Source organism: Felis catus, chromosome D3, assembly GCF_018350175.1.
Source record: "Felis catus isolate Fca126 chromosome D3, F.catus_Fca126_mat1.0, whole genome shotgun sequence".
NCBI classification, from domain to species: domain Eukaryota; kingdom Metazoa; phylum Chordata; class Mammalia; order Carnivora; family Felidae; genus Felis; species Felis catus.
In genome coordinates, this window is record NC_058379.1 from 8,032,308 (window position 1) to 8,044,546 (window position 12,239).

General features: G+C 42.8%; 1 protein-coding gene across 1 annotated transcript in view; it reads left to right on the top strand.

Moving 5' to 3' along the window:
• The first annotated feature begins 671 nt into the window (after window positions 1–671).
• ANAPC5 (anaphase promoting complex subunit 5) overlaps window positions 672–12,239 on the top strand; it is a 43,830-nt gene continuing 32,262 nt past the window's right edge. The window contains exons 1-4 of the mRNA XM_011287834.4: window positions 672–984; window positions 4,465–4,544; window positions 5,428–5,537; window positions 6,347–6,539. Of these exons, the coding sequence (XP_011286136.1) occupies window positions 778–984; window positions 4,465–4,544; window positions 5,428–5,537; window positions 6,347–6,539 (590 nt within the window). The 5' untranslated portion in view covers window positions 672–777. The remainder of the gene's footprint in view (window positions 985–4,464; window positions 4,545–5,427; window positions 5,538–6,346; window positions 6,540–12,239) is intronic.

Below are 12,239 nucleotides of genomic sequence, written 5' to 3' on the forward strand. Positions count from 1 at the left end.
ATCATTATTAATAATAAGTCAGGCTATAGAGAAGTGTCTTGGGAGAGATATCGATGAATGGAAGGGGAATTGTAATAAATCAGATTTAAAATATTGTCTAGGGATTGATTTTGGAGGGATACAAATGCCAGACTACGGATCTTGTAGTTTATTAGGTAGGAAACAGAGGCTCACTAAACGAAAGTGATGTTACCTTCCATTTCATGTAAGGATGCAAGGTCACTTGCAACCTGACTTGGCTGTCTCCAAATGGCATTTGTGAAGTACTGAGAAAAAAATGCTTCATCATGTCTTAAAAGAGTTTAATGAAACTCTCAAATTTTGAATTTAGAAATTAACATAATGGATCAAATACAAATTTTAAAGGTACAAATTTAATTTTGTTGCTTCGTTTCAAAATTCAATTTTAACTGTTTTCGAATTAAACAAAAGGGCAGTCGCCGCACCACAACCTGTTCAGCTCCGGTTCCAAAGCGTCAGCTCCCTTCCACGGTTCCATTCCAAGCCACCCCGGAACCTGCTCTTTCATTCGAGTTTCTGTAGGGACTCAGTCTTTAAGTACACCGCCTTTGCCCCACCCTGCGCAGCACCCCTGGACATTCTGATTGGCTGTAGCCCTTCCATGTGCTTTGGTCTGGCTTCTCTGATTGGCCAACGGCGAAGATGCCCGTATCCTGGGCTACAGCGCGGGCGAACTGAGGCCTAGGGCTGGCTGTGGTGTGTTTCAAGCGGGAACCCGGCAGTCGGCCGGGCTCCTGGGCTTAGTCCGGGGGCGCCATGGCCAGCGTCCACGAGAGCCTGTACTTCAACCCCATGATGACCAATGGGGTAGTGCACGCCAACGTGTTCGGCATCAAGGACTGGGTGACTCCGTATAAGATCGCAGTGCTGGTGCTGCTGAACGAGATGGGCCGCACGGGCGAGGGCGCCGTCAGCCTCATGGAGCGGCGGAGGCTCAACCAGCTGCTCCTGCCGCTGTTGCAGGTGAGCGGCCCCCACCGACCGGCTCCCGCTCATTCAGCAAACCTTTTCTGAGCACCTGTTCTGTGCGGGACACCTCGCTGGGCCTGGGGGGCGCGAGTGTTCATCAGATACTCTTTCAGCCCTGGAGGACCGAAAAAATAAAAATAAATAAAGGAGTTAATACCACCTGCTAACTGAGTGCTTACCATGCGCTAGGCGCTGTTACATGCATTTTTTTCTTGCAGGTTCATATTTGGCTCCAGCATTTATTAGCTGAGTGACTGGGTAAGAGTTATTTTCTGACATCCTGCGTCTTCTATAGAAAGGGGCTACACGTAGTCCTGAGAGTTGGAGACAGATGAATCATACAGGCACCTAGAGGACCGCAATAAGTAGTAATAATGACCTATAACTAACATTGAACACTTCCTGTTTGCTAAGCACCTCACATGTTTTATTTCATTTCGCCGACTCAGGGTATAGTTTCACCACGTACTGGCTGTGTGACTGTGGCAAGTTCTATAATCTACTTGGGTCTTTGGATTCTCTGTAAAACGAGGACAATGATAGAAACTATGTTTGGGGATGGCTGTATTAAATTAGAAGATCCATGGAAAGCACATAGTTTGTGGCACATAGTAAATGCTCAATGTTAACTATTTTCATTTTCATGTATTCTCATAAAGCATGTACCTTCTTTTATATAGGTTGTGGGGTTTTTTGTTTTCATTTATGTGTGTGATTTTATGACTAATGTCTCTCCCTTAGTAGACTAACTTCAACGAGGGCAGTGTTTTATCCTACTTTTGTTCACTCTTATATCCCCACAGCTGAGTAGAGCGCCTAAGTAAATGTGTGGAATAAGTGAAATGGAATAAACCCTCTTATGGCAGATGTGTGAACTCGGGTGGAGTGGGAGGTCTTAGAAGAAGTGGTACTGAAGGGTGAGCAGTTGGCTATTGAGCAGTGGTGGCAGGAACAAAGATCTGGAGTCCTGGGCCCCCACATTATCAATATTCTTGACTTTTTATAGTCTATCACCCGTATGTTGGGGGAGAGAAGGGGTACTGAGGACACAGAGGTTAAGTGGCTTGCCCACCTGGTTGAATAAAAGGAATGGGGTCTCTTACTTGTAGCTCCCAGTCCTAGCCTCATTACTATTATTACAAATACATTTTCCCCACTATTGAAATAAAAGTTATAATACTAAAAGATTTGGTAATAGAGAAAAGAAACAAAACAGTACTTGTGTTTTAACTCACACATCTTTCTGCCTTTGCTCATACCGTGTTTTTTGTCCTAGATTTTCCTTTGGGTTCTTTGTCAGGCTGAATACTATGTGGTGTAGTAACATTCCAACCAGACTCCCAATTCCTTTGCAAAATTTGGCTTTAAACAGTTAATTTTTAAAAATTCATGTTTTAAAGTTTACTTATTTATTTTGAGAGAGAGAGAGGGAGAGAGAGTGGGGAAGGGGCAGAAAGGGAGGGAGAGGGAGAATCCCAAGCACGCTCTGTGCATGGTCAGTGCAGAGCCCAGTGTGTGTCTCAAACTGAAGGAACTGTGAGATCATGACCTGAGCTGAGATCAAGGGTCTGTTGCTCAAGGGACTGGGCCACCCAGGTACCCCCAAATTTGTTAATTTTTAACTACTTAACTAACACACAAAGATTCATTGTAAAAACTTCAGCTGATCCTAAAATTGATGGAGTGAAAGGTTATGGTTCTGCATGGCCTCCAATCCTTTTCCCTCTCAGAGATTATCACTGTTAATGTTCGTTCGTTTGGCCACAGGCCAGAATGGATCTTTCTAGACCTTTTGCTAAATGCCTGTATATAGATAGATGGAGCCATATGGTTTTAAGTATATATATGTGTGTGTATCCTTTTAATTCTGCTTAAATTTTTAAAAAAGTGTTTTTTTTTGTTTTTTGTTTTTTTTTTTTTACATAAATGTGACTTCTATTCTACAGCTTGCTCCTTTCACTTAACCAGTCTTGGAGACCTTTCCATATCAGCACATTTGAATAGAGCTACCTCATTCTTTTTTTTTTTTTTCTTTTTTAAACAGCTGCAGTGTATTCCACAATAAGAAAAGAAACATAACTCCTAACTTTAATTAATATTTAAATACATTTATAATTTATTATAAATTATAGATTAACTATTAATGGACTTATAGGTGCTTTTCAGTTTTTTTTTTTTTTTCAACGTTTATTTATTTTTGGGACAGAGAGAGACAGAGCATGAACGGGGGAGGGGCAGAGAGAGAGGGAGACACAGAACCGGAAACAGGCTCCGGGCTCCGAGCCATCAGCCCAGAGCCTGACGCGGGGCTCGAACTCACGGACCGCGAGATCGTGACCTGGCTGAAGTCGGACGCTTAACTGACTGCGCCACCCAGGCGCCCCTAGTTTTTCTTCATTTCAAACAATGCATGCCGAATGTACCTTCCCTACAAGTGGAATTGCTGGGTTAGCCACATCTGAAATTAGCATATATAGTGTCAACTTACTCTCCAAAAAAGATTCACTGTTTAGTTTTTTGTTTTTTTTTTTAGTTTATTTATTTATTTTGAGAGAGGGAGAGAGCAGGCAAGGAAGAGTGAGTGAGGGGGGAAGGGCAAAGAGAGAGAGAGAGAATCCCAGGCAGGCCCCAAGCCGTCAGCACAGAGTTCAGAGATGCAGGGCTTGATCTCACAACTGTGAGATCACCATCGGAGCTGAAACCAAGAGCTGGACGCCAAACTAAATGAACCACCCAGGCGCCCCCAGTGTTTAGTTTTTAAACCTCAATTATATTGTAGTTGTCGTTGTCTTCTTTTTTAAAGATTTTGTATTTAAGTAATCTCTATACCCAAGGTGGGGCTCAAACTCACAACCCTGACATCAAGAGTCATGTTCCACCAACTGAGCCAGCCAGGCGCCCCTACATTGTAGTCTTGACAGCTGAGGTTGCATACTCCTTGTCTCTACTGGTATGTTTTATGGACTTGGGCGCATAGTATGTCTGCCTACCTTACAAGGTTTGGGGAAGGATCCAGTAAGATTATGTTTGTGAAAAATAGGACACCTACGTTTGTATAATGTCTTCCAGTTTATGAAGCACTTAGCCTTTTTTTACTCTTTCTGGCACAAGCAAGGGAGATGGTTATTATTATCTCCGTTTTACTGATGAAGGTTTCTGAGCCCTAGTTAGGGCTCAGAGAGGCTACAGCTTTGCCATGATTACAAAATTAAGAAGGAAAGAACAGGTCCTCAGACTACAGGCAGGGTCTCTGTTTTGTTCCCATTTTAAACTATTCCGCAGATGAAACAAGAATGCTATGCAAATGTAAAGTATTACTTTAGTGCTTTAGTTTTTTTTTTTTTTTTTTCTTCCTGATTTGAGAGTTCATGTTTGGAATAATTGTTAAAGCAGAGAGAAATTCATGTTTACAACTGTTTATCATTCTCCAGCTCCTTGAAATTTATCCATAACCTCTCTATCTCCTTTACCCAGGGCCCAGATATTACACTGTCTAAACTATACAAGTTAATTGAAGAATCTTGTCCCCAGCTGGCAAATTCAGTACAGATCAGGTAAGCTTCCTTTTCTTCTGTATATATGAGAATATGTTTACGAAGATGAAAATTAGAGACGTGCACATGGTAATGAATTCTCTAAAAACATATCTTTGTAAGTCTCAGTAAACAAAAACTCAGTTTTCCTAAGAACTTTACTTTTTTCTTAATGTTTTTTATTTTATTTTAATTTTTTTTAAGTTTATTTATTTTTGAGAGAGAGAGAGAGAGAGACAGTGCAAGTGGAGGAGGGGCAGAGAAAGAGGGAGACAATCCGAAGGAGGCTCCAGGCTCTGAGCTGTCAGCACAGAGCCTGACACGGGGCTTGAACCCATGAACATTTAACCGACTGAGCCATCCAGGCGCCACGTTTTTTATTTATTTTTGAGAGAGAGTACAAGCCGGGAAGGGGCAGAGAGAGAAGAGGACAGAGGATCTGAAGCAGGCTCTGCACTGACAGCAACAAGCCTGATGGGCAGCTCGAACTCACGAACTGTGAGATCATGACCTGAGCTATGAAACCAAGAGTTGGACCCTTAATTGACTGAGCCACCCAGGTGCCCCTACTTTTTTTTTTTTTTTTTGAAAAATGGTAGTTAACATTAAACCTATTTCAAAATTTATTTTTCTGTATGGATCTTTGTTCTTTTATTTGCTGCAGGGAGTTCCATTTTGCTAGCTGATGTGTTACTCTGACAGGTTTTATGATGAAAACGGTGATACTTTTCAGAATAATGGGAGTGACATTTTGAATTATCAAGTTTGTTTTATGTGCCACCATTTTCTATGAATCTCTGAATTGCTTTTAAAATAGATTTATTGGAGATAATTGTGGAATGTGAAACATGGAAAGATGTTTAAAGGGCCTTCCTAAAATGTGCACCTCAATTTTCTCATTCAGAATCAAACTGATGGCTGAAGGCGAATTGAAGGATATGGAACAATTTTTTGATGACCTGTCAGATTCTTTTTCTGGAACTGAACCAGAGGTTCACAAAACGAGTGTAGTAGGTATGAAGCTCTTCTAAGGAGAGCAGAGAATATTTTCATTGAAGTGAGCAGCTTTCTAAATCACATCTGTCATCACTCTGCTATCTCTGAACAAACACAGTGGGACATGTTTTAGTTGTACTTACTGCCTTGCCATTTTGTTCTATGTTTAAATAATTGTCTTGTAGAAAAGCGTCTTCTGTTTTGTCTGTAGTAGTCCAACTATTAGCCCAGTCCTGCGGGCTTTTAGGGGTTCATGGCTCCTTCCCACAGTCCTCTGGGCTCCTGGTCTGCATTGTGCAACTCCCTAAGTCAGGGTCACCAACTAAACTTTTATGAAAAGAATTAAGTAAGAATATGTTATTGAGGGCATATGTGGACTTTCTTGATGCTTTCCTATTAGCTTTATATCCATGCTGCATCCATTTGGCTTTTTCACACGGTAGTTTTTATGTTACTCAACATCAGCTATTGTTGATCGCCTGTGTGCCAGGCTCTGGACTTACAAGATAGATAGGGACCTTCCTCTTAAGGAGATCACGTACTGGTAGGGTGGGGCCAGATGGTGAAAAGTAAGTAGGTAAATAAGATAATTCAAATAGTTCCAATAGCCATGAAAAAAGATATTGGATGGGTAAAGATGATGGAGTGCAGGGGTGGGGAGGAAACCAGTTTTGTAAGAGATGGGGAAGAACGTTCTAGGTGGAGGGAATAGAAACTGCAAACGTCTCTTTTTGATGCTTTTGAAGCAAGATTGCAACATATAGTATGAACTCTGTGTAACCTGGATTTCAATTAATGCCTTCGCCTGCGTATGTCTTATTTTATAGGTTTATTTCTGCGCCATATGATCTTGGCATACAGTAAGCTTTCTTTCAGTCAAGTATTTAAACTGTACACCGCCCTTCAACAGTACTTCCAAAACGGTGAGAAAAAGTCAGTGGAGGATGCTGACATGGAACTGACCAGCAGAGAGGAGGGGGAAAGAAAAATGGAAAAGGAAGAACTTGATGTATCTATAAGGTAATTTGGGTTTTTCGGATAGACATCCCTTTCCTGTGAAATAGCATAATTACAGGCATAATAAGTCCTCATTCATTCAGAGTTCACATGCTGGCTACCATCTTTTTGCCTCTCCAGATCCAAGAAGTGGACCCATATGGGCTGCATCAGTGAGTGGGCTCCTTGCCCTCTGACATCTGATTGGGAGGCACTGGTGGGAAATCCAGAGTGAGGAGAGTGGGGACAGGGTGTTGATCCACTTGCTCCCTTACTTCAGGGTCATGGTGGACTGGTTGTAGGGTCATACTCCTATCAGGTGGTCCTCCCTGCATTCTTCTGGGGTTGGGGAAGTAGGAAGATTTCCCTGGCCTGGGGTGTAAGGTGCCCCACTGTTACCAGTCCTGGGGACTGTATTGTCCCTTATGGCTTCTCTGTGTCCTGCCCCTGGTTCTTTAAGTGGTCCTTTTTTAAACTCTTCTCAAATCACCATGTTTGAATGTGCCATTTGTTTCCTGCTGGGACCCCGACTGATAGTGTTCCATGTCAGCATCCAGCAGGAGCTAATGACTGAGTCAGTGAAAATGGATTGAGTGCCTACGGAAGTTTAAGCATTGGGGATGACGTGCCACTGCTCACCTAGTTGTTTAACCTCAAAACCTTGGAGTGTCCTTGGTTCTTCCCTCTTTGTCACCCTGACAGCTAGTGCTTCAGCAGGCCAGTCAATTGTTCCTCCACGATAGTTTTTGTTTTTGTAATTTATTTATTTATTTTGAGAGAGAGAGAGACAGACAGACAGACTCGGGGCTCAAACTCCCGAACTGTGAGATCACAACCTGAGCTGAAATCAGGAGTCTGATGCATAATCAATGGAGCCACTCAGACACCCCCATGATAGTTTGGACTTAGGTCATTTGTCTCCATCATCACTGCTGCCCCTGCAGCCCAAGCACTGCATTTTCTTAGTGGATGACTTCTGTAGCCTCTTCACTGGCCTCCTTGCCTCCACTCTTGTCTCCCTGCAATCTGTTTTTCTTATTTACTTGTTTGTTTGTTTGTTTATTTAAGTAATCACTCCACCCAACATGGGGCTCGAACTCATAACCCTGAGATTAAGAGTCTCATACTGTATCAACTGAGCCAGCCAGGCACCCCTCCCTGTCCTCTATTTTTCATGCAGCATCCGGGGGAATCTTTGTGAATGTAAATCACGCCATGTCACCCTTCTGCTCCAAACCCTCAGCCATTGTCCTTGAAATTTAGATGAGAATCCAAGCTTATCACAGCCTCAGTGCCTGTGTGATCAGGCCCCATCATCCTCCCTACCTCTTGCTGCTTACTCTCCCCTTCACTCTCAGGAGTCCACCTGCTCAGGCGTGCTTTTGGCTTTGTGAACACACAGGCCTTTGCTGACCACATACCTGAAGTAACCTCCATCCCAAATATTCCTGGCAGCTTCAGTTCCTTCATAGCTCTTCTCACTGAGTAACTTGTTACATTTATGTGCTTACTCGTTTGTATCTTGTTTCTTCTGCCTTAGCATCCCTTCAGATCTAAGACCCTTCTCTGTCTTGCTTCATTGCATTTTTGCCAGTGCTCCGTGTAGTGCGTGTCTCATAGAATGTGCCTGTGCTGGGTGAATGAATGCAGAAAATCAACATAGGCAGTCTGTCACTCACACTGGTGAGTGGTCTCATAACATACTTTTTATTGCCTTCCCTCACTTTGCTGTCTTGCTTCCCCTTCACGTGAACTGTTACCTGGGATCACCTCCCAAATAAACTACTGCTACTTGGAGGGAAAAACACATGTGTGTGTATACCTATGTGTATATTCCATATTCCCTGATCTCAAGGAGCCCACAGTGTGGTGTGGAAGACTGACACCCAACAGATCATTACATGGCAGTGTGCTCAGCTCTGATTTAAATAAGCTTCATCTGCCCTAAGAAGGCTGGCTAACTGCCTTTGGGGGGGGGGTGGTGTGTGGTTCCTGTGAGTGGCCTTTGTATGGTTGTGATTTGTTTAGCACATGCTTGGGCTCTGGGTTCGAGGGATTATATAGTACCTTTAAATACTTCCAAACCTCCCTTACTTATCGTTGCTTACAAATGTCTTTCCTCTAGTGGAGAGGCAGGAAAGTGTGGGGTTAAGAGTCTGGTTGCGGCCTTGGACTGCTGGGTTTGAATTCTGACTCCTCCACTTATTCCCTGTGAGACTCTGAGCCAGTTACTTACCCTCTCTGTGCTTCAGTGTCTTCATCCGTAAAGTGGGGGATCTGATTCCTTCCTCAGAGGGTTGTTGTGACAATCAAATGTCAAGTCCGCATAAATATTCTGAACTGTGCCTGGCGTGTAGTACATGTTCAACAAATACTGGCTATTCTTATTCTCTTGTTTCTTTTTTAGCTGAGACCCCCTAAGGAGTGCATTGGGGCTGTCCTGTAGTCTTTGTTCTGGCTACTTAATATGCTTCAAATAGCAGAATGTCACGTCTTGTAAAATGTTAAAATTCAGACTTGTTTTGCATTGGCTTTCTCCTAAATTAATCCCATTTAATTAGGTCTAGCTACATTTTTTGTTTTTATCCTGTTCTAAGAATTCATTTGTGTGTGACCCAGTGTATTTGCTATGAAGATGTATCATTTCATGTCAAATCACTATGTTGTACACCAGAAACTAATGTAACATTGTGTGAAAAAGAAAAGGAAAAAAAGTGTATAGTGATTTACAATGTATACAAAATTTTGGGGGGCGCCTGGGTGGCTCAGTCAGTTGAGTGCCCCGACTCTTGATTTTGGCTCAGGTCATGATCCCAGGGTCCTAGGATTGAGCCCCACATTGGGCTCCGTGCTGAGCGTGGAGCCCGTTTGAGATTCCTCTCTCTCCTCTGCCCCGCTCCCCAATTGGCGCTTTCTTTCTCTTAAAAAAAAAAAAAAACCTTAAAGTAGGGGTGAACAATTTGAAACCATAAGAACTGAGAATCAAATTGTGTACTTATTACAATTTTATATCTTCAAAGATGAAACTGGAATGTTATTTCACTTAAAATGTACAACATGCAGAATGCTCTGTAATGGTAAAAAAATGTACACCAATGTAAATTTTTATAATTTTCCAGTAAATGACATTTCTGGATCAAAGAAAAAGGTATAGTTTCAGAAAATAGCATACATATAGTAGACGGAATTTTGTCACTGAAATTAAGAGGTATATTATTTACATATTCTCATTAAGTATTATAATAAGGGTTTAAAAAATTTTTTTTTAATGTAAGTAATCTCTACACCCAGTATGGGCCTTGAACTCACGACCCTGAGATCAAGAGTCACATGCTTTTCTGACTGAGCCAGCCAGGTGTCCCTAGAATATATTTATGTTAAAAAAATATATATATATATATTGCAGTTGTTTCTTGGTTCTTTTAAAGAGGGAAATCTTATTTTCTGGTGATCTTTTCTAATGTTTTATTGCATTTATGAAAAATTTCTCAATTTAGTCCTTTTATTCTTTCTTTCTTTCCTTTTATTTATTTATTTTTTAATTTATTTTTTAATTTTTTTTTCAACGTTTTTTATTTATTTTTGGGACAGAGAGAGACAGAGCATGAACGGGGGAGGGGCAGAGAGAGAGGGAGACACAGAATCCGAAACAGGCTCCAGGCTCCGAGCCATCAGCCCAGAGCCCGACGCGGGGCTTGAATTCACGGACCGCGAGATCGTGACCTGGCTGAAGTCGGACGCTTAACCAACTGTGCCACCCAGGCGCCCCTATTTTTTAATTTTTTTTAACGTTTATTTATTTTTGAGACAGAGAGAGACAGAGCATGAACGGGGGAGGGGCAGAGAGAGAGGGAGACACAGAATCTGAAATGGGCACAAGGCTCTGAGCTGTCAGCACAGAGCCCGACGTGGGGCTTGAACTCACAGACCTTGAGATCATGACCTGAGCCGAAGTCGGACGCTTAACTGACTGAGCCACCCAGGCGTCCCTTTCTTTCTTTTTTTTTAAGTTATTGGAATGTTTTCAGGTCTCTTTTCTTCGGGAAAGTTATTTTTCTTGCCCCAGAAATTTGTATTAAAATTAGAAAGGGGAAAGAAATATTGTATAGTTTGTAAATCTCCCGTCCTCCAATGAAATGACTCCTGTTTGGAAAGAGGAACCCGACTGTTAATTTAGAAGGGAGGGAATAAATATTCAGTCAACACGTGTTTGTCATAAAAAAAAAAAAAATCCGATCACAGATGCACCTGGGTGGCTCAGTCAGTTAAGCGTCTGACTTCAGCTCAGGGCATGATCAGGTTTGTGAGTTCGAGCCCTATATCGGGCTCTGTGCTGATCGCTCAGAGCCTAGAGCCTACTTCAGATCCTGTGTCTCCTTCTCTCTGCCCTTCCCCTGCTCACGCTTTGTCTCTCCCTCTTTCAAAAATAAATAAACATTAAAAAAATTAAAAAAGCCATCACAGAAGAGAGGGCACACTGAAACTGAGCCTCTGTGCTTCCTTTGCTGGCAGTTGCCAACGGTCTGCAGTGAAGAGCTGGCTGATAGGTTTGCCCCACGTGAGTCTGTAGCGGAGGCTTCTGGTCTGCAAGCTGCTGTAGTTACAGCTTCTCTTTACTCCTAAAAGGAACTAACAGAAGTAGAAATTCTCTGGTATTTCTTCCCTTGATTTAATAGAAATCTCCCAAATTTGTTCATTTATTCCACAAATAGTGCTTCCGATGTGGCAGGCTCCCCGTTAAGGTGCTGTGTTGTCAGCCAGGAGGACAAAGTCCAGTCCTTGAGGGGTTACGTGGGGGAAGGTCAGATGGTAGAGAGCCAACTGATAAGGAACGTAGTTTCAGAGCAATGCAGTGCAATCAAGAGGAGAGGGGACCCACGGGTAGAGAGTAACTGGGGGTTCCACTGGGGAGGGGCCTTTGGACTGGGAGCTAGGTAATGAAGGAGCCAGGGGGGAATTGCCAGAGGACACAGCAGACACACAGCTTCCAAGACAGGAGAAGCTGGCATATCGGAAGCATAGGTGGAGGGCAGTGTGGCTGCATCATGCCCTCTGGTCACATACCTCAGAAGGGCTAGGGTCCTTGCTTCCTCCTTGGATATTTAGTAACTGTTCCTGTCTCAGTCCCTCGCCTCCCTTGCTTCTGTCAATACCCTGCTCAGAAACCTCACCAGATTCCACAAAGTCTCCTCACCTGGTGTTCCAGGCCTTCCACAGTTGACCTTTCTGACCTTACCTTTAGTTTCTGAGCTTGGATCCCTGGCGTCTTTTGTTTCTGTTTCCTGAAATGTCTTCTTCCTTCCTCATCATTTTCTCTGCTCCTTCCCAACTAGCAAGTGATTTTCCCACTTCTCAGTACAGAGTTCATATCACCCTTGGCCTTTACCATTTACTGCCATCTTTTCACCTGGGCTGGCCTTAGCTTTCCCCAAGATTAAGCCTGTTAGCACACTATATCCTCCAGGACCTAAAATGGTGTTTTACGTATTGCAAGTGGTCAAAAACAAAAAAATAAAACCTTTGTGGATTGATTAATCTCATATGTATTTTTTTTAAGTGTTTATTTATTTTTGAGAGAGAGAGACAGCTCAAGCAGGGAAGGGACAGAGAGAGGGAGACACAGAATCTGAAGCAGGCTCCAGGCTCTGAGCTGTCAGCCCAGAACCCGATGTGGGCTTGAACCCATGAACTGTAAGATCATGACCTGAGCCAAAGTTGGACGCT